The 22,926-nt window shown below is 40.8% G+C and overlaps 1 protein-coding gene across 5 annotated transcripts in view; it reads right to left on the bottom strand.

The window, feature by feature from the left end:
• TAF1 (TATA-box binding protein associated factor 1) overlaps positions 1–22,926 on the bottom strand; it is a 104,932-nt gene that overhangs the window by 20,996 nt on the left and 61,010 nt on the right. For all 5 annotated transcript variants that reach the window (XM_060183254.1, XM_060183253.1, XM_060183256.1 and 2 more), the window contains exons 26-32: positions 21,894–22,002; positions 20,795–20,893; positions 20,117–20,294; positions 12,164–12,231; positions 4,733–4,855; positions 2,618–2,710; positions 2,444–2,528 (exon numbers count right to left, since the gene is read on the bottom strand). In XM_060183254.1, coding sequence (XP_060039237.1) covers positions 2,444–2,528; positions 2,618–2,710; positions 4,733–4,855; positions 12,164–12,231; positions 20,117–20,294; positions 20,795–20,893; positions 21,894–22,002 — 755 coding nt within the window. The remainder of the gene's footprint in view (positions 1–2,443; positions 2,529–2,617; positions 2,711–4,732; positions 4,856–12,163; positions 12,232–20,116; positions 20,295–20,794; positions 20,894–21,893; positions 22,003–22,926) is intronic.

Here is a 22,926-nt window from a genome sequence, read left to right on the forward strand (position 1 = left end):
TCGTGCTTCTCCCTTCTCCCCACCCCTTAGCCTACGTACTTCCTGGGTTCCACTCTGCTGCCAGAGGAGAAAGATGGAGGAGCACATGGTGTGGTGATTAGGTGTTGGACTGTTTGCCTGCTCATGAATAAAGATTAAACTGCGTTCTCAGCTCAGCTACAAGTTTCTGGTCATGTTACCCGCCCATGAAGCCAGCCCGGCAAAAACGACATATGGTGCTACAACGTGGGACCTAACCTGCACATCCCCCAGATAAGTGAAGACTTTGGCTACCTATCCATTATGGGCTGCTTTGCTGCCTGTGAAGAGGTTTCCAAAGGCCTCTGCCCTTTCTTCATGAGACTGTTTTTCTGTTTCTGGAACATTTCTCTCTGGGCCACACTGTGATTTCCGCCCAACGCCCACCCACAGGAGCCGGCTCGTTGCCGCGTGGTGCGGGGCATTAGGCGTGGGCTCCCTCCACACTGCTCGGCCGCCAGGAGCAGGGTGGCAGACATGGTGGGCAGGGCTGCAGCCTATCCTGGTTGCCACCCCAGGGCACCTCAGCCCGTGCCTTCTGCATGGCTGGCCCGCCCGCCCTCCTGCTATGAAGTCTGGGCAGATCCCGGTCCACCTGGAGACTACAGGCTCCCTGCCGGGACTGGGCCCCCTGACCGAGATCCCCAGCTCGGCTCTGAAGGCAGAGGAGCTAGAATACGCAGAGATCCCTGCAGAGATCGCAACCTACAATTCCTGGAGCTGAAGCTGCGCAAGAAGCCACCACCGGACAATGCACCCCCAAACAACTAGACAGTAGAGATCTGTGTTTAAAATGACATGTCTTCATAACAAAAGTTTTTCTCCTTGTGTATTGAAGACCATGTTTATGTGTGTGTTTAAAGTTTGGTAAACATTAACTTTAAGGTTAAAAATGTAACTTTAAGGCTATATTCTTACCAGGCAAAGTTAAATGAAAAAGGTTTTCAACATAGTTCTCATAAGGTAAAATTAACTTACATTTAAAGTCTGAGGTAAAAATTAGTTAAAAATCAGTATATTTTAACTAAGTTGGTCTAAAAAACATATACACACCTAGGGTGTGTCTCCATCTTGAATGGGTGTAACAAAAGGTTAAGTAAGAGGTTGTTGATATGTAAAGCTCTCAAATACCTTCTCAATTAGGAACGGTAGGTTGCACAATGGTTATGCTAATGATTCTCATGCCTGAGGCTCTAGCAGTGGTTCTTTGCCTTACCACATTTTATTGCCCTTAGATTGGTTAGGAGCCTTAAAATGAAACGAAAAAGACCTTCCAAATTTATAAAGATACTTAAACCAATTATAATCATCGAGTTATCTATTGTGGTAAACTTCTAACCTGCTACAAGTTTTGTTTCATAAGTAAGTGAATTGCAGCTGTCAAGTCCTCTACAGAAAAGTGGAATTCCAAAGGTTGACCTCCCTCATGCAACAATTCACCCCCTGGCAATTCTTCGGTAGACATCTGCTTTGAACTGGCACTTCTATTGGACTTACTGGTACACAACCCTACAGTAGCTTTCCTTTATGCTGCTGGGTTTCTCAAAGACTGACTGCAGCCAGCTGCCTTGGGACACTAGGCCATACCCCCTCATGCTAGGTAAAGCCCACAGAAGCAAGAAAGGTCCCCCTCAGGCCTTCCCTTGGCAGCACACTGGTTTTGTTGCTCGCTTACTTGTTCCTCCATGTTTGTGCCAGTTTCTTTTTCGAAAATGCCTGTACGATATAGGTTTCTGTTCAACCCACACTCTTGATACTATGGTCAATTAGTTAAAAAAAGGGGGGGGGGAATTGTTGGTATGCTTCTAGTTCTGCTTCTGTTACATTGCTTGACATTGTAGTCTATTTACATGGTCTTTTCTGTTACATTGGTTTGGTCTCACTCCCCCCCACCTCCGGGAGATTTGTTTTAGCCCTTGCTAGTTTCGTGCTTCTCCCTTCTCCCCACCCCCTAGCCTACGTACTTCCTGGGTTCCACTCTGCTGCCAGAGGAGAAAGATGGAGGAGCACATGGTGTGGTGATTAGGTGTTGGACTGTTTGCCTGCTCATGAATAAAGATTAAACTGCGTTCTCAGCTCAGCTACGAGTTTCTGGTCATGTTACCCGCCCGTGAAGCCAGCCCGGCAAAAACGACATTGACTAAACCTTAATAAATTTATTTTCTCCCTTAAACAATCCTAAAATATATGTGTGCTCAGATAAAAAGGTAAAGTAGGGTCAAAGAGAAGGACCACCAGGTAGGATACATGCCTTCCACAGCCCAGGCTGAAGCCCTGATATCACAAGAGTGTAGTATGAGAGGAAGCTTCAGTATAAGTCACTGAGTGATTCTATTGATTATCACTCATCAAGGTTGGTTTATAATTTCAAATTTTAATAACACTAATGTCAGATGGAATAAAGAGAGAAAGGTGAAATACCTACCATTGTACTTAACACTGTTGGCTAAAATTAGGTTGACATCATCTAGAAAGCTCTCCCGACTCTGATACTTATGCTTGGAGATATTCTGTGATCAAAAGAATCAGAGACTCAGATACATAAAATTACTAGATTTCAAAAACAAACAAAAAAACCAACAAATATCAAACCACTCACCTTACGTATTGTTTCTAAGTCCATTGGACTGACAATCACCTTGTAATAATCTGGAACAAACTTCTTATTAACTGGATGATGAAATGGCCAAGACTAGTAAAAAGAAAATGGAAACCATTTGTTACATCCAAGATTCTCAACCTTCAATGGGCCACTAAGACTCTGATAAAAAGTTTGCCTCAGAAAGACACATACTCATGTGAATCCATGAATATAATTTAAGGGATTCACAAATTTCTTTAAGGGTTTCTATGGTCCAATAGGGTAAGAACCTAATAGGGTAAGAACCTATTAGGTTCTTGGGGAATGCAAAATACATTATTATTATTGTGTTGTTGTTATTTTAAATTACGGGAGGGATTCTAACAGTGGATTTTTTAAAAAATATCTATTTATTCCCTTTTGTTGCTCTTGTTGTTTTATTGTTGTCGTCGTTGTTGGATAGGACAGAATGAAATGGAGAGAGGAGGGGAAGACAGAGAGGGAGAAAGACAGACACCTGCAGACCTGCTTGTGAAGCGACTCCCCTGCAGGTGAGGAGTAGGGGGCTTGAACCAGGATCCTTACAATGGTCCTTGCGCTTTGCGCCACGTGCACTTAACCCACTTGCAAAGTTTCCCCCTGTAGATGGGGGCCGGGGGTCTCAAAAATCTAGGTCTTTTTGGACTATAACATGTGTGCTCAACCAAGTGCACCACGGCACCAGCTCCACAAAATACATTATCTAACCATGTGTGAAGTTCTGGGTTTGGACCCTGTGACCACATGAGAACACTGTGATGACATTAGGGGATCTCCACCAATGGTGGAGTGGTGTCTCTCCTTTTCTCTCTTTAGAGAAAGTAAAAAAGGCCTGGGAAGGGAGTTGGGCGGTAGCGCAGTGGGATAAGCGCAAGTGGCGCAAAGCGCAAGGACCGAATAAAGATCCCGATAGGAGCCCCCGGCTCCTCACCTGCAAGGGAGTCGCTTCACAGGCGCTCAACAGGTCTGCAGGTGTCTTTCTCTCCTCCTTTCTTGTCTTCCCCTCCTCTCTCCATTTCTCTCTGTCCTATCTAACAATGACGACATCAATAACAACAATAATAACTACAACAACAATAAAAACAAGGCAATAAAAGGGAAAACAAATATTAATTTTTTTTTAAAAGAGCCCTGGGAGGATGTTCAGGGATACTACATAAACATGAGACCCTGAGTTCATTCCCTCATACACATTTAAAAAGTAAGGGAAGGCATGAACCAGGAAGTGGCACACTGGATAAAGTACTGGACTCTCAATAATGAAACTCTGAGTTTCATCCCTGGTGTCACATGTGCCAGAGACATGCTCTGGCTCTCTCTCTCCCATATTATAAATAAATTAAATAAATAAATAAATAAATAAATGCAGGGGAGATATGGGATGTAGCACAGTATGAACACACTGGACTTGAAAACTCATGGTCCCACCAGAGGTTCTAGGTTGTATCCCAGGCACCACCACAGCCAGAGCTGAGCAATGTTATGGTTTACACACATTCTTGGACTCTAATTTCAATAATACATTCATAGAATAAAAAGGTCATTTCTATCCTTATTATTATTGAGAGGCAGTTTCACATGAGCTAAGGAAAGGCAAGCCAGAGCACCACTCTAGCACAAATGGTGCTGGAGATTGAACCAAGAACCTTAGGAATACAAATCTAAGATTTTACCAATTGAATTCTGGCCAGTAAAAAGTTTGGTTTTTTAAAACTTTATCAGTGACCTGGAAATTGGCACAGTAGATGAATTAGTGGACCCTCAAGTGAGAGGTTCTGAGTCTGATCCCTAGCATCAGATATGCCAGAGTGCTCTTTTGATTCTTTTTCTCATTAATATATATATTAAAAATTAAAAATAAAATCAATTTGTTATCTTCCAGATACCGTACTTATATAAACATGCAGTCTCTATTTTTTTTTCAACCAGAGCACTGATCAGCTCTGGCTTATTGTGGTGTAGGGGATTGAATCTGGGACTTTAGAGCCTCAGGTATGAGAGTCTCTTTACATAACCATTATGCTATCTACCCTCACACTGTATTCTCTATTTATACTTACACTATCTACATAATATTTAGCAGAGAACACTTACATCTGGAACTGCCATCATTTTCTGGGTGACAATGTTGTCCAAAATGAAAGAGAATGCCACTTGGTCATCATCATCCAGCAAAGGGTTGATAGCTTTCTCTAAACGAGCCAATTTATCTTCTTTCTGAAATGAAACAAAAGAAAGATTGAGGTTTTCTGAGGGATGATCACAACAGAAAAGTATGATTAAAGGTTATTATTTGGTCCATACTCCCAGAGGGGTAAATGTTAGGGGGGAAGATGAGCAGAGGGCTCTGAACTCCCAATTCCGTGAGGAGCCAGAGAAAGAAGAAAAAAAAAAAAAGACACTCAGAAGTAGTAAGTGTGGCTTAGAAAGGAAGAAAGAGAAAGCAGGATCATAGGAAAAAAAAGGCAAATAATATAAATATAGATAGGTAGCTATAGATATAATAATCAACCCATTATCTGTGATCTTGGGAGAACTAGTACAGTTTCCAATGAAGGGAATGGGTTAACAGAACTCAGCTGGTAGGAAAAGTGTGGAATTATACTTCTTATAATTTTGTAAATCAGTATTAAATGGGGCCTGGTGGTGGCGCACCTGGTTGAGCAAATATGTTACAATGTCCAAGGACCCAGGTTTGAGTCCCCAGTCCCAACCTGCAGGGGGAAAGCTTCACAAGTGGTGAAGCAGTGCTGTAGGTGTCTCTCTCTATCCCACCCTCCCCTCTCGATTTCTGGCTATCTCTATCCAATAAATAAATGAAGATAATAATAAAAAACACCTTCCACTTAGAATAGGGTTAATAGCTTTCAAGTGTGACTTATGGCACCTAGGCCCTCTAAGGCTTGACTCCTCCCTACCTCTCTGAAAAATATTCAGTCATACATTAACATGTACACTTAACTGAAACCACAACAATCTGTTTCTTAAACCTATAATGTAATTTCAGGCCTAACTCCTGAAATTACACTATAGGTTTAACTTAGGTACCACATCCATAAAATTAGGTTTTAATATCATGCTGTTTTTGCTATAAAAATATTACAGAACATAGAACAAGTAATAATTATCTACTTTTGGGCAGGGGATATAGCATAGTGGTTGTGCAAAAGACTTTCTTGCCTGAAGTTCAGAGGTTCAATCCCCAGCGCTACCATAAACTAGAGCTAAGTAATACTCTAGTTAAAAAAAAAAATACTGGGAGTTGGGTGGTAGCGCAGCGGGTTAAGTGTGCATGGCGCAAAGAGCAAGGACCAGTGTAAGGATCCCGGTTCAAGTCGCGGGCTTCCCACATGCAGGGGAGTCGCTTCACAAGAGGTGAAGCAGGTCTGCAGGTGTCAATCTATCTCTCCCCATCTTCCCCTCCCCTCTCCATTTCTCTCTGTCCTATCCAACAACGACGACATCAATAACAATAACTACAACAATGAAAAAAACAAAGGAAAATTAATACAAAATAAAATAAAATAGGGGAGGTAATACTACTAAAAAATACTAAGGAAAATACTAAGGAAACATTTCAGATTGTACTAGGAAAATACTTGTGATTTATTTACTCCACACCCTCATCAAAATCTTAGCATTTCATTTTTTTTTGTTTAGCATTTCATTTTTTAAAAGGTATTGTGTAAGAGACCAGAGCACATCTCCACCATTTAGGATGTTCTATTTGTTTTTGGATTTCTTTTCTTTTCTTTCTTTCTTTCTTTTTTTTTTTTTTTTTAACCATAGCATAGCACTGATTAGCTCTGGCTTATGGTGGTGCAGGGGATTAAACCTCACGCATGAGAGTCTCTGCATTGTTTTTACATTTCTCATGTTTTTAAAAAAATTTTATTTATTTATTGATGAGAAAGGAGGAGAGAAAGAACCAGACATCACTCTTAAAGACGTAGAAGAAGAACAACAAAGGAACCCTAAAGCAACCAGAAGGACAGAAATCACTAAAGTTAGGGCAGAAATAAATAACATTGAGAATAGGAAAATCATACAAAAGATCAAAAAAAGTAAATGTTGGTTCTTCGAAAGAGTGAACAAAATCGACAAACCTTTAGCCAGACTCACAAAACAAAAAAGGGAGAAGACCCAAATAAATCGGATACTAAAAGAAAGAGGAGATATCACAACAGACACCACAGAAATTCAACATATCATGCGAGGCTTCTATGAACAACTATATGCCACCAAGCTAGAGAACCTGGAAGAAATGAATGATTTCCTAGATACCTACCAACTTCCAAAACTAAGTAAAGAGGAAGTGGATAACATGAACAGGCCCATCACAGCTAATGAAATTGAAACAGTTATTGAAAATCTTCCCAAAAATAAAAGTCCTGGACCAGATGGTTTTACAAATGAATTCTACAAAACCTTCAAAGAAGAACTAATACCTCTACTTTTAAAAGTCTTCCAGAAGATTGAAGACACTGGAGTACTCCCTGCCAGCTTCTATGAAGCCAACATCACCCTGATACCAAAGGCAGACAGGGACACAACCAAAAAAGAAAACTACAGACCAATATCTCTGATGAACATAGATGCGAAAATACTGAACAAAATTCTAGCCAACCGGATACAGCAGTATACCAAAAAGATTGTCCATCATGACCAAGTGGGGTTTATCCCAGGCATGCAAGGTTGGTTTAATATATGTAAATCAATCAATGTGATCCACCACATCAACAAAAGCAAGACCAAAAACCACATGGTCATATCAATAGATGCAGAGAAAGCCTTTGACAAAATACAACATCCCTTTATGATCAAAACACTACAAAAAATGGGAATAGATGGAAAATTCCTGAAGATAGTGGAGTCTATATATAGCAAACCTACAGCCAACATCATACTCAGTGGTGAAAAACTGGAAGCATTTCCACTCAGATCAGGTACTAGACAGGGATGCCCATTATCACTATTACTATTCAACATAGTGTTGGAAGTTCTTGCCATAGCAATCAGGCAGGAGCAAGGAATTAAAGGCATACAGATTGGAAGAGAAGAAGTCAAACTCTCCTTATGTGCAGATGACATGAAAGTATACATGGAAAATCCTAAGGAATCCAGCAAGAAGCTTTTGGAAATCATCAGGCAATACAGTAAGGTGTCAGGCTACAAAATTAACATTCAAAAGTCAGTGGCCTTCCTCTATGCAAACACTAAGTTAGAAGAAATTGAAATCCAGAAATCAATTCCTTTTACTATAGCAACAAAAAGAATAAAATATCTAGGAGTAAACCTAACCAAAGAAGTGAAAGACTTGTATACTGAAAATTATGAGTCACTACTCAAAGAAATTGAAAAAGACACAAAGAAGTGGAAAGATATTCCATGTTCATGGGTTGGAAGATTTAACATCATCCAAATGAATATATTACCCAGAGCCATCTACAAATTTAATGCTATCCCCATCAAGATCCCAAGCACATTTCTTAGGAGAATAGAACAAATGCTACAAATGTTTATCTGGAACCAGAAAAGACCTAGAATTGCCTAAACAATCTTGAGGAAAAAGAACAGAACCAGACGCATCACACTCCCAGATCTCAAACTGTATTATAGGGCCATTGTCATCAAAACTGCTTGGTACTGCAACATGAATAGACACACTGACCCGTGGAATAGAATTGAGAGCCCAGATATGAGGCCCCACACCTATGGACATCTAATCTTTGACAAAGGGGCCCAGACTATTACATGGGGAAAGAAGAGTCTCTTCAACAAATGGTGTTGGAAACAATGGGTTGAAACATGCAGAAGAATGAAACTGAATCACTGTATTTCACCAAATACAAAAGTAAATTCCAAGTGGATCAAGGACTTGGATGTTAGACCAGAAACTATAAAATATAGAGGAAAATATTGGCAGAACTTTTTTCTGCATAAATTTTAAAGACATTTTCTATGAAACGAATCCAATTACAAAGAAGACTAAGGGCAAGTATAAACCTATGAGACTACATCAAACTAAAAAGCTTCTTCACAGCAAAAGAAACCACTACCCAAACCAAGAGACCCCTCACAGAATGGGAGAAGATCTTTACATGCCATACATCAGATAAGAGTTTAATAACCAGAATATATAAAGAGCTTGCCAGACTCAACAAGACAACAAATAACCCCATCCAAAAATGGGGGGAGGACACGGACAGAATATTCACCACAGAAGAGATCCAAAACGCCAAGAAACACATAAAAAAATGCTCCAAGTCTCTGATTGTCAGAGAAATGCAAATCAAGACAACAATGAGATATCACTTCACTCCTGTGAGAATGTCATACATCAGAAAAGGTAACAGCAGCAAATGATGGAGAGGGTGTGGGGTCAAAGGAACCCTCCTGCACTGCTGGTGGGAATGTCAATTGGTCCAACCTCTTTCAAGAACAGTCTGGAGAACTCTCAGAAGGCTAGAAATGGACCTACCCTATGACCCTGCAATTCCCCTCCTGGGGATATATCCTAAGGAACCCAACACATCCATCCAAAAAGATCTGTGTACACATATGTTCTTGGCAGCACAATTTGTAATAGCCAAAACCTGGAAGCAACCCAGGTGTCCAACAACAGATGAGTGGCTGAGCAAGTTGTGGTATATATACACAATGGATTACTACTCAGCTGTAAAAAATGGTGACTTCACCGTTTTCAGCCGATCTTGGATGGACCTTGAAAAAATCATGTTGAGTGAAATAAGTCAGAAACAGAAGGATGAATATGGGATGATCTCACTCTCAGGCAGAAGTTGAAAAACAAGATCAGAAAAGAAAACACAAGTAGAACCTGAAATGGAATTGCCATATTGCCCCCAAGTAAAAGACTCTGGGGTGGGTGGGTGGGTGGGGAGAATACAGGTCCATGAAGGACCATAAATGACATAGTGGGCGATGTATTGTTAAATGGGAAACTGGGGAATGTTATGCATGTACAAACTATTGTATTTATTGTTGAATGTAAAACATTAATTCCCCAATAAATAAATAAATTATAAAATAAAAAAATTTTAAAAAAAGGTAACAACAGCAAATGCTGGAGAGGGTGTGGGGTCAAAGAAGCCTCCTGCACTGCTGGTGGGAATGTCAATTGGTCCAACCTCTTTCAAGAACAGTCTGGAGAACTCTCAGAAGGCTAGAAATGGACCTACCCTATGATCCTGAAATTCCTGTCCTGGGGATATATCCTAAGGAACCCAACACATCCATCCAAAAAGATCTGTGTACACATATGTTCTTGGCAGCACAATTTGTAATAGCCAAAACCTGGAAGCAACTCAGGTGTCCAACAACAGATGAGTGGCTGAGCAAGTTGTGGTATATATACACAATGGATTACTACTCAGCTGTAAAAAATGGTGACTTCACCGTTTTCAGCCGATCTTGGATGGACCTTGAAAAAATCATGTTGAGTGAAATAAGTCAGAAACAGAAGGATGAATATGGGATGATCTCACTCTCAGGCAGAAGTTGAAAAACAAGATCAGAAAAGAAAACACAAGTAGAACCTGAAATGGAATTGCCATATTGCCCCCAAGTAAAAGACTCTGGGGTGGGTGGGTGGGTGGGGAGAATACAGGTCCATGAAGGACCATAAATGACATAGTGGGCGATGTATTGTTAAATGGGAAACTGGGGAATGTTATGCATGTACAAACTATTGTATTTACTGTTGAATGTAAAACATTAATTCCCCAATAAATAAATAAATTTTTAAAAAAAGAACCAGACATCACTCTGGTACATGTGCTGCCAGGGCTTGAACTCAGGACCTCATGCTTGAGAGTCAAGCGCTTTATCCACTGCGCCACCTCCCGAACCAACTTTTTTTTTTTTAATATACCATTTCACCACTTGCAAAGCTTTTTCCCTGTAGGTGGGGACTAAGGGCATGAACCTGGGTCTGTGCACATGTGCACTCAACCAGGTGCGCCACCACCTGGCTCCTCTTATTTTTATGGATTACCACAGATGAAACACAAATAAAGGTTCACACATGCAAGGCATGCTCTCTATCTCTGAACCTGATCTAAAAGTGTTTACTTTGGTTTTTTTTTTTTTTTTTTTTTTTTAGCTTTCTGGTGGATATGTAGTGGCATCTAATCATGGTTTAAATGTGCTTTTCTGGGGTTGGCAAAATAGCTCAACTGGGAGGGTATCTGCTTACAGAGCACTACATAGTAACTACAGCACTGAGGGAAGCTTTAGTGGTATGATAACCTTTTCCTCTTTATCTCTGTGTAAAAAGGTTGGCCAGCAGTGGTCTCCAGCAACAACAAAGAATAATGAAATAAGATTTTATTCCCCCCAATGTTCAATCAGATTGAGATTGACCATTTGGTCACCATCTTTTTATGAACTACTTACTTTAACATTAGCAATATCATCATACCCTACTCTAAGTGGAAGGTGTTTTTATTATTATTATTATCTTTGTTTTCTTTTTTAAAAAAATTTGTGTGTTTTGGATAAAGACAGAGAAATTGAGAATGAAGGGGGAGGAGATGGAGAAGGAAAGACACCTTCAGTGAAACATTCCCCTACAGGTGGGAACCAATGGCCCCCACTGGTTTTTTATCTTTAAAAAAATAATCTAGGGTCCCTTGCACCACCATAAACTAGAGCTGAGCAGTGCTATAGTTAAAATAAATAAATAAATAAAATAATAATCTGGAGCTGGAGAGATAGCATAATGGTTATGCAAACAACTTTCATGCCTGAGGTGCCAGTGCCCCAGGTTCAGTCTCCAGCACCACCATTAGCCAGAGCTCATCAGTGCTCTGGTGTAACGGTGTCTCTCTGTGTCTCTCAATCTCTCCCCCTCCCAAGATTTTACTTATTAATAAGAAAGGAAGAGAGAGAGAAAGAGAGAGTAAGAAACAGAGCACTCTGGTACATGTGCTGCTGGGGACTCTCTCATTAAAATAAAATATTAAGAGAAGATAATCCATATCTTATTAGTTTACCAAAAAATGAGGCACCATACAACAAACAAACAGGGTAAAGGTCCTTCCAGTGAAAGCACAGTCTTACAGCTCCAGCTGCCTTTCTGGAAATCACTTTCCTTGGTACTTTTCAAAAGAATTGTGTAGTCTCTAGATTTTGACCTTTGTTCTACTTCTTAGTCATTATGTTCTGGGCAAGTTACTTTCTCCTGGCGACCATATTTTTTCCATTTACAAAATGAAGAAATTGGGCTATATTTCTAGGATCATTTCCAGATTCTAAAACACCAAAGATTTGTTACTTTTGTATTTCTCTACTCTTTCCTTCTACCTCTCTTTCCTTTCTTTTTATTTTACTTTTTTTTATTCAGTTCTGGTTTAAGGTGGTGCAGGGGATGAAACCTGGGACCTTGAAGCCTGAGACATAAGACTCTGCATAACCATTATGCTATCTACTCCCACCCCCTTTTTTCCTTCTTTCTTAATCTGCTACCATCAAATCCCATCAACTTTCTTATTTTAAGTGTCTTACCTCTTTCAGTTTTTCATCACAGAGATCCAGCATAGATTGAGAAATCTGGGTCAATGAGTGCTTTGGTCCTAAATTAGAGGGATAATTAAGATATGAGATTATTAAAAAGTGGGAAACAGGAGCTTCTAAAAACCTTTTCAGACTTTCAACAATTATTTACTTAAATAGCTAATATGTGCTAGGTACCAGCTTACATCTAGATTAGATAGAAATCAGCAGTCTCACCTCTCTCTTTCCAATGCCTAACAAATAGATACATGATATAGATGAATAAACTCCTTTTAACTGTCTTCTTTGTATATATCCACATAACATGATACTACCGCCTATAGTACCTTTAAACTTAAGAGTGATAAATATATATTGATATGGAATAACAATTTGACAAGCCAATAAGATTTACAACCTTTTCATCCTTAGCATATAAAATTTATGACTGATTCTTTTTTTAATTTTTTATACTTTATTTATTCCCTTTTGCTGCCCTTGTTTTTTATTGTTGTAGTTATTGTTGTTGTTATTTGATGTCGTTGTTGGATAGGACAGAGAGAAATGGAGAGAGGAGGGGAAGACGGGGGGGGGGGGTGGAGATAGACACTTGCAGACCTGCTTCACTGCCTGTGAAGCAACTCCCCTGCAGGTGGAGAGCCAAGGGATCCTTACACTGGTCCTTGCGCTTTGCACCACCTGCACTTAACCCGCTGTGCTACCGCCTGATTCCCTTGTTTTCAGAATTTGTCTGTGGTATCCTCCCAACAGATGGCTAATTAAAAGTTTTCGTCGGGTGGTGGTATAGCATAATGGTTATGCAAAGAGACTTTCATGCCTGAGGCTCTGAAGTCCCAGGTTCAATTGCCCAGTACTGTCATAAGCCAGAACTGAACAGTGCTCTGGTAAAAAAAAAAAAAAAAAAAAGAAAAAAAGAAAAAGAAAAAAAAAGTTTTCATCATAAAAGAATCTTTACTCCACCTCAGACTATCACTGATTTTTCTCTGAAATTCATAAAAGTTTCAGAAAACTCTTGAACTGTCTCCTATAGTCCCTGCTAAGTCTGCTCTAACTTAAGCTCCTGATAGGGATAGTTAAAATTATTTTTATCTAGATAGTGACTCTGAGTACTCCTCTTGATATACTTAGTTAGCTTCCTCTGCTTATTCTTTTGTGTAAGTGCTCTCCAGAGTTTAAACCTCAGTTCTATTTTAAACTACTAATAAATGTTGAGGGTCGGCACACTTGGTTGAGTGCACCTGTTACAATGCACAAAGACCCAAGTTCCAGTTCCTGGTCCCCACCTGCAGGGGTAAAGCTTTGTGCAAGTGGTGAAACAGTGCTGCAGTTGTCTTACTGTCTCTTCCTCTCTACCTCCCCCTCCCCCATAAAGTTCTGACTATCTCTATCCAATAAATAGATACTTTAAAAAAATAATGTAGTATTCATTTGCTTATTCACTTAGCAATTTTTTTTAAGTCTTTGTGTTCAATGATGAGACTAAAGGGAAAATAAGACAGTCTCTACCTGAGAAAATTCTTAGACAAAGATAGTGACAGAGAGATAGAGATAAGATAGGGGTAGATAGCATAATGGTTATGCAAACAGGCTCTCATGCCTGAAGCTCAGAAGTCCCAGGTTCAATGCCCCACACTACCATAAGCCAGAGCTAAGCAGTGTTCTGGTTAAAAAAAAAAAAGAGAGAGAGAGAGAGGGAGAGAGAGAGAGAGACAGGAGATAAATATTTAAAAGGGTGGTGGTTCACCCAGTAGAATACACACATTATCATGTGCAAGGACCTGTGCTAAAGCTCCCCGTCCCCACCTGCACAGGGAAGCAGTGGAGTGGCAGGTATCTCTCTTCTCTCTCTATCACTCACCCTCTATGAAAGAAAAAAAAAAAGGCCACTGGGCATGGTAGAGTTATACAGGCACTAAGGCCCTGTGGTAAACCTGGTGAAAAAAAAAAAAAAAGAAACGGCCTGGTGGTGGCACACCTGGTTGGGCATATATGTTATAATGCACAAGGACCCAAGTTTAAGCTTCTAGTTCTCACAAGCAGGAGGAAAGCTTTGTGAGTAGTGAAACAGTGTTGTAGGTGTCTCTTTCTCTCTATCTCCTCCATGCTGCTCTATTTCTGACTATCTCTATCCAATAAAATAAAGATTTTTTTAAAAAAGTCTTTAAGAAGGGGGGGGGGTAGGAGGGGGCAGGGAGATAGCATAATGGTTATGCAAAAATACTTTCATGCCCAAAGTTCCATGTCCCAGGTTAAATCCCTGGCATCACCATTAGTCAAAGCACTCACCGCCCAGCTATCAACCACATTGGTCTCCAGCTCCCACTGATTCTGTGCTCGGAGAAACTAAGATGGAACTTTCGGAAAGCAATCTGGCGTCTGTTCAGTGATCTTACCAACAAATCTATTCCTGTAATTCCAATTAACTCTATCCCCTCTGAAGATTCCTACAGGCGCTTCCGCCAAGCCATCTTCAAAGCAGCTTCCCAAGCCATTCCTCGTGGGAGACGTGCTAACTATACGCCTTGTCTTGATGCTGAATGCGAGCAACTACTAAAGCAGTATGATGAGTTGGGCGACCCAGATGTGGCTGACCATCTCATTGCCTCCCTGGATGCAGCACGCCAAGCCCGCTGGCAACAACTCACGGAAAGTCTGAACTTCACCCACTCAAGTAGGAAGGACTGGAAGCTTCTTCATAGTCTGGGTGCCGGTAGCCAACCCCCTCCTGTCTCCCATCCTCCCGTATCTCCAAACTCAGTGGCCAGTCACCTAACTCAAGTTGGATGTGCTAAGATCGACCCAGTCTGGAAAAGAGAAATTTCCCATGAGTGGTCATCCCACTTCCGTTTATCTTGTCCATCTCCAAAACTCTCTCCCTTTACACTGTCTGAACTGGAAGACACTTTGAAGAGGGTTAAACCGGGAACAGCTGCTGGCTATGATAACATCACCCCAGAACTCATTCTTAACTTGGGCCCCGCGGCAAAGAAGTGGCTCACTTCATTCCTGTCCCACATCTTGGAATCTGAATCTATGCCCAAAATTTGGCGTCGTGTGAAGATAATAGCAGTTTTGAAACCAAAGAAAGACCCAACACTGGCCGCCAGCTATAGACCAATTTCTCTCCTCTCCGTGTGTTACAAACTCCTTGAGGCTGCTTCTGTCACGTATTTCTCCTCTTACAGATAAATTCTTATCACCCGCCCAAGCTGGTTTCCGCCCAGGAAGATCTACCTGCGAACAAGCCCTGGCCCTCTCAACTTACATTGAAAATGGATTCCAGAAGAATTTAAAGACGGGTGCTGTCTTTGTTGATCTCACAGCAGCCTATGACACGGTCTGGCACCGTGGTCTCCTAGTCAAGATCTCAAGATGCCTGCCTCCATGGGTGGCCAACACTATATCGTTTCTTCTCCAAAACAGAAGTTTCCGGGTGCATCTGGGTGACAAGTCTAGCAGATGGAGACCTGTCTCAAGTGGCCTCCCCCAGCGCTCTGTTCTGGCTCCTACGCTATTTAATATTTACATCAATGACCTCCCAGAAACTTCTTCAAGGAAGTTCATCTATGCCGATGACATCTGCTGTGCAACTCAGGCATCCAAGTTCGACATCCTTAAGGAAACACTCACAGACATGTCTCTGATATCTGATTACTGTAAAAAATGGCGACTAATCCCTAGCACTGCAAAAACGGTATCATCTGTTTTCCATCTACACCATGCCTCGGCCTCGCGTGAGCTTAATGTGCAGCTTGGCGATACGAGAATCCGGCATGAAGCCCAGCCAGTCTATCTTGGCATTACTCTCAATCGCACTCTGTCATTTCACGAATATCTCATAAAAACTGCAGCAAAGGTGGGCGCGAGGAATAACATCATTGCAAGACTGGCCAGCTCCTCATGGGGCGTGAGCGCTTCCACTTTACGATCATCATCTCTGGCATTATGCTATTCCACTGCAGAATACTGTGCCCCAGTATAGTTCCGTAGCCCCCATGTCCACTTGGTCGATTCCAAATTATATTCCTCCATGAGGATCATTTCTGGAACCATCCGTTCCACCCCGGTTCCATGGCTGCCAGTTCTTAGCAACATCGCCCCGCCAGATATTCATCGGGATGCGGCATCATCTAAGTTCATTTCCCACGTCTACGCTCTACCTGCCAATATACTCGGATATCTTTGCCCACCCTGTCCAACGCTTGACGTCTCGTCACCCAATCTGGTCCCCTACGCCTACACTGAACTTCTCTGTTCCAGACTCTTGGAAACAGAGTTGGCAGTCAGCTGAGGTAAAGAACAAACACCTCATCACAGACCCCTGCAAGCGTCAACCCGGCTTTGACCTAGCACGTTATGATTGGGCCCTCCTCAATTGCTATCAAACAGGCCATGGCCGATGCGCCGCTATGTTCCATCGCTGGGGAGCCAGAGACGACCCAAACTGCCCCTGCGGCTCCAGACAGACTATGACCCACATAGTCAACGACTGCCACCTCTCCAGATTCAAAGGAGGTCTCGAAACTTTACATCAGGCTCAACCTGACGCTGTTGACTGGCTACGGAAGAAGGGCAAACGCTAGAAGAAGAAGAAGCACTCTAGTTAAAATGAAATAATAAATAAGAGAAAGAAAGAAAGAAAGGACAGGACTTATAGGTAGAATTTAAGACATAAGAAAAGAATAGAAAAACACAGGGTGAGACTTTGACTGGGTGTGGTATATTGCATGTATTCTACACCAAGTGAGCTACCTCTCAGTTCCAGGAAACAGAACTTGTAAGGGTGGTAGGAACCATACTACAACAGTCTCATAGGTGACAGAAAGCCAGTGAAGATTTTTAACTTGGAGAATCTTGTAAATCTGTGGCTTAGAACAACAACAAAAAATACCCTTTCACTAGTGTGAAGCAAGCAGCATAATGGAAGTTAAAAGCTATTATCAGAAGTCAAAGAGATGAAAAGGGCTTCAACTAAAATAGCATAGGGGACTGAAAGGAAATTTTAGAATATACAATTTAAAGGACTTGGGTAGAATCAATGATAACTAACATTTCTTGGCTAGGAGGCTGCGATTATTCTGCAGTAGGTAACTGCAGGACTGTAAGATATGAATGGGAAGGAAGTATATAGTGGAGAGGAGCATATGGGGTAAGGTAGTTAATAACAGACTTTGGAGTTAGATATACCTGGATTCACATCTCTACTCTGCTACATTTTAGCAGCATGACCACTTTGGTCAAGTTATTTAAACACTATAAACCAGTCTAATCTTGAGTAAAATAAGGATTATATCAATATTTCAGAGATCTGTTATTGCTAAATAAATGAGGAAACCTCTCTTTTTTGCTATATCATGCACACAACTGGAGGGAAGAATGTTATGTAACTCAAGCAAGAAAGAGAACGACAAATAACAGATGATCCCACTCATTGGTGGTACTTAGGAAGCAAAGCAAGGGGATACTGTGGTCTATTTTAGCAAATCCAAGGGCTCAAGGTCAGGAGGCAGGAGAGAACTGAAGTGGGGTTGGAAACCCAGTGAGATTTGTGGTGTAATAAGATGACTATCTGATGGTGGATGAGATATGCAGACACCTATCTTGGCTCCAAAGATGTGAAACTATGTTCCTATGACAAATCTTGTTAATCAACATTTTCTTACATAAAATAATACATAACAATAAATAAAAAAGAATCTATCCTTGAAATTTGAATGACAGTTGGGCCTAACAAACTTATTTTTTCTCTACTAGGTCCTGGAAAACAAACAAGAATAAAACATAGTCTCTATAAAGGTCACAAAGTGGTGGGAGAATCAGATATATAATTATAACACAGTTAAGAGATATTTAAGCTGTCCTAATTATGCTGGAGGTGCAAAAGATATAAAAATGGATGTTGGCACCACATGGTGGCACACTCTGTTGAGTGCATATATTACCGTGCACAATGACCTGGGTTTGAACACCTGGTCTCCACTTGCAGGAGGAAGTTTCACAAGTAGTGAAGCAGTGAGCAGGTGTCTTTCTCCCTATCTTCTCCTCCTCTCCCCTGTCAATTTCTATCTGTTCTATCAAGTAAGGGGGGGGAAGGCAGGAAGAAAGGGAGAGACTTTTTAAAAAAATGGATGTTTGGGGCATGAGTAAGTCTTCATGAGGAAATACTATGAATTAGTCTAGAACTATAAATGGAAATTCATTACTGAAAGGGAAGAAAGGGCAATCCAGAGAAACTGCAAAGATGAAAAGGCATGAGGAAAAGGCACAGACTATTAGTGAAATATAATGCTGAGAACGGCAGCAATCTATAGCACGTACAGGATCCATTTGCTGAGACAGCACTAGATAAGCAGGCTAGGTCACTTCGTGAAAGGTTCTCAAATCTACATATGAGACAACCAGTGAGGCAAGAAAAAGTCAAATAACTTCTCTAAGAAAACATAATAAGTGGCAGAGCCATGATTCATGCTTTATGGTAACTTAATCTCTAAAATTATGAGTCTTTGCTCAAGGATACAATAGGAAATATCATCCTTCACATGCCAAAGTTAGATTACCTCTCATTTTTTTGTTATTGGATAGAGACAGAGAGAAATTGAGAGAGAAGGGGGAGATGAAGAAGAGAGACAGAGAGACACCTGCAGACCTGCTTCACCGCCTGTGAAGCGACTCCCCTGCAGCTTGAACCGGGATCCTAACCAGTCCTTGCGCACCTGACTCCCTCTCCTTTGAAGAAAGGTTTCTTTCTCCTTGTCTAACTTTTGAACAAAGTAAACATATAAGAGCCTTTTTAAAAAATTATTTTATATTTATTTTCCCTTTTGTTGCCTTTGTTTTTATTGTTGTTGTTATGTCTTCTTTGTTAGATAGGACAGAGAGAAATGGAGCGAGGAGGGGAAGACAGGGGGAGAGAAAGACACCTGCAGACCTGCTTCACCACCTGTGAAGGGACTCCCCTGCAGGTGGGGAGCCGGGGGCTCAAACTGGGATCCTTAGGCAGATCGCTGCACTACCGCCAGATTCCCACAAGAGCCTTTTTAATAGACTTCTAGACCAAATCAAAGATGTCACACACAGTAAATGTTGTCAAAAGCACATACTCTGGGGAGTCGGGCAGTAGCACAGTGGGTTCAGCGCACGTGGTGCAATCACAAGGACTGGCGTAAGGATCCTGGTTTGAGCCCCAGCTCCCCACCTGCAGGGGAGTCACTTCATAAGTGGTGAGGCAGGTCTGCAGGTATCTTTCTCTCCCCGTCTTCCCCTCCTCCCTCCATTTCTCTCTGTGCTACCCAACAACGATGACAATAATAATAACTACAACAACAACAACAACAAAAGGGCAACAAAAGGGAATAAATAATTTTTTTTTAAAGCACATACTCTGTATAGGTCTCAAACTTTTATTGGGTTGTTAGAAAAATTATGATGTATTTTTTTGCATAGAAAAATGTCAGGACTTTTTCAACAATCCTTATTTACCTAGACCCACTTCCACTATTCCTCATGCAACAGAGAGCTCAAATTCCCTAGAAGATTATTAAGAAGTGCTAATAAAAAGAGAAATATGTATTAAATAACTACAATGTGTATTACCACACTTTCATAACTTTCAAATCTTCTAAAATACCATAGGTTCATTCAGTCAGTTCAATCTAGTCTGAACTTAAGACTAGTAAGGGATAAATAAGGACCTGAAAGGTTACCTTTAAAGTGAAGGAACAGGGGCTGGGAAGTAGCGCACCTGGTTAAGTGCACACACTACAGTGTGCAAGGACCTAGGTTCAAGCCCCTGGTCCCCACCTGTAGGGGAAAAGCTTCATGAGTGACGAAACAATGCTTCAGGTGTCTCTCTGTCTCCCCCCCCAATTTCTCTCTGTCTTTATCTAATAAAAATATTTTTTAAATAAATTTTTAAAAATAAGTAAAGGAACAAGTGATTCTTACCATTGTAGGTTGCACTGTTTTTCACAATTAGTTCCAAGTGTTCTCTAAACTCTTCCCGAGATGGGTAGAGACGTTTACGCACATTTTCACGGAGTGTTTGTAAGTCCATTGGCCGAGTGATGATCTTATAGTAGTCCTTTACAACCTTTGCATTGACCGGAGTATGGAAAGGGTATGTCTGTGCAAATAAAATTATACATGATAAAGAAAAGTTGTGGTACTGGGTAGTGGCGCACCTGGTTGAATGCACATGTTACAATGTGTAAGAGCTTAGGTTCGAGCTCCCAGTCCCCACTTGCAAGTAATGTAGCAGTGTTGCAGGTGTCTCTCTGCCTTTCTCTGTCTCTATCATCCCCTTCCTTGTTGATTTCTGGCAGTTTCTATCTAATAAATAAAGATAATACAAAAATAATAAATAAATAAATACAAGAAAAGTTTCCAGTTAATTCCTAAAGACTCTCATATCTTACCCATCTACCTGGTCATTGACCCGCAAAGCTATCTTTCAAGATGAGGCATGTTGGTTTCATTTATTAAACTGTTTTTTGTTAAAACCCAAAAATCTATAAACCAAATAATTAGTTCCATGAGTATGCTTTACTGTCCTCTACCTGAAATCACAGACAGAAATAGAAGGCCTTGTCATCCCTACTGTAGATATAAATGAAATGAACTTACATTTGGAAGATCTCTCATGTCATTGATGATAGACTCTAAGATAGATGACAAAGTCACCATGGGGTCGGTCCGCCGGCGGTGGATGGACTTATGTGGTCTCTAAGGAGAAACAAAAAAAATGAAATGATTCATGAGATTAAAAAAACAATACTTTCTAGCTAGACAAATTTTGGTATGCTTTTTTGTGTTTGTTTAATATACATGTAATTTCGCTGTTCCAAGGCACTTTTTCATTCAGGTAAAGAGGGAAAGACATGATAGCACCAAAGATTCCTCAGTTGCCATATCACTTCTTTCCTTCCTTTTTTTTTTTTTCCTCTAGGGTTATTGCTGGGGCTCAGTGCCTGCACTATGAATCCACTGTTCCTGGAGGCTATTTTCCCCCTTTTATTACCCTTGTTGTTTATTGTTGCTGTTATTATTATTGTTATTGCTGTCGTTATTGGATAGGACAGAGAGAAATGGAGAGAGAGGGGGAAGACAGAGGGGGGTAGACCTGCTTCACCACTTGAGAAGTGACGCCCCTGTAGGTGGGAAGCTGGGAGCTCGAACCAGGATCCTTACAGTGGTCCTTGCGCTTTGTGCCATGTATGCTTAACCCGCTGACCAACCACCCAGTGCCCACCACAGCACTTCCTACATGGTGCTGGGCTCAAACCTGGGCTGCATACATGGCAATTCAGACACCTTACTCTCTGACTCCTGGAAATCTTTTTGTTTTTCTTTTTTTTAAATTTTTTAATCTTTATTTACTTATTGGATAGACAGCCAGAAATTTAGAGGGAAGGGGGAGACAGAGAGGGAGAGAGACAGAGAAACTTTAGCAACACTGCTTCACCACTTGCAAAGCTTTCCTACTACAGGTGGGAACTGGGGGCTTGAACCCACATCCTTGCATGTTGTAATATATGCACTCAACTAGGTGCGCCACAACCGGGCCCTGCTCCTGGAAATTTTATCATGGATCATCCATATAACCCTAAGTACAAGGTCAACAGGAGATGTGATGGTTGTATCAAAGTAATGGCTTTGGGCAGGGAGTAGAATCAATGAGAAAACCATCACAACAGAAAAAAAAAAAAGCAACATATATACTCACATTCAAGTAGTCACAATGAATAGTGGTTCCAACTCGCCGTTTCTTCTTCGGAGGAAGTTGCTGTTTAGGGAACTTGAGAACAAGAGATTTTCTACGAACTTCATCTGCACTGTAACCAAATAAACACTTTTATAGCAATGCAGTCCCTATTATTTATTTACTTATTTATTTATTTATTCCCTTTTGTTGCCCTTGTTGTTTTATTGTTGTAGTTATTAATGTTGTTATTGATGTCATCATTGTTAGATAGGTCAAAGAAAAATGGAGCGAGGAGGGGAAGACAGAGGGGGGAGAGAAAGATAGACACCTGCAGACCTGCTTCACCACTTGTGAAGCAACTCCCTTACAGCTGGGGAGCCGGGGGCTCGAACTGGGATCCTTACGCCAGTCATTTTGCTTTGTGCCACCTGTGCTTAACCCACTGTGCTACTGCTCGACTCCCGCAGTCCCTATTTATATTCTCCAGAAAAGAAAAAAAAAACTAAAATGAAGAGATATAATATACCTTGAGTATGAGTCTAAAGAAAAAAAAGTCAAAACAAAGCCAGATAATAGGTCATGGCAAGCCACCATCTCAACTTTATTTCCTATTTGAAAAATAAAGGAACCAGACTAAAGAAATTTCCAGAATTTTTGCAGCTCAATATATTTTAAAGACTTAAGGATTGGAAACTAATTTAAATAAGACAAGGAAGAAATTAAACTTATTTGTAAAGAAAAACTAGTTCCTATTTCTTTCAGTATTCACCCACCTTCTTCCACTCTACTGTTGGCAATCCAGACATTGCATTTTCCTTTGCTAATGTGCTTGCTACCAAACACGATGACTATTCCACAGCACTATACTCAATGGTAAAAAATGGCAAATATTTTCTCTAAGATTAGGGATAAGTTCCAAAGATTTTACTTTTGATTTGAATTCCCAAATATCCAATTTATCTGTTATGAGTTAAACTGTTTCCTTAAATTTAACTCCCTTCCTCCCTCTCCCGGATAGGACCAAGAGAAACTGAGAGGGAAGGATTAGATAGGG

This window comes from Erinaceus europaeus, chromosome X (assembly GCF_950295315.1).
Source record: "Erinaceus europaeus chromosome X, mEriEur2.1, whole genome shotgun sequence".
NCBI classification, from domain to species: domain Eukaryota; kingdom Metazoa; phylum Chordata; class Mammalia; order Eulipotyphla; family Erinaceidae; genus Erinaceus; species Erinaceus europaeus.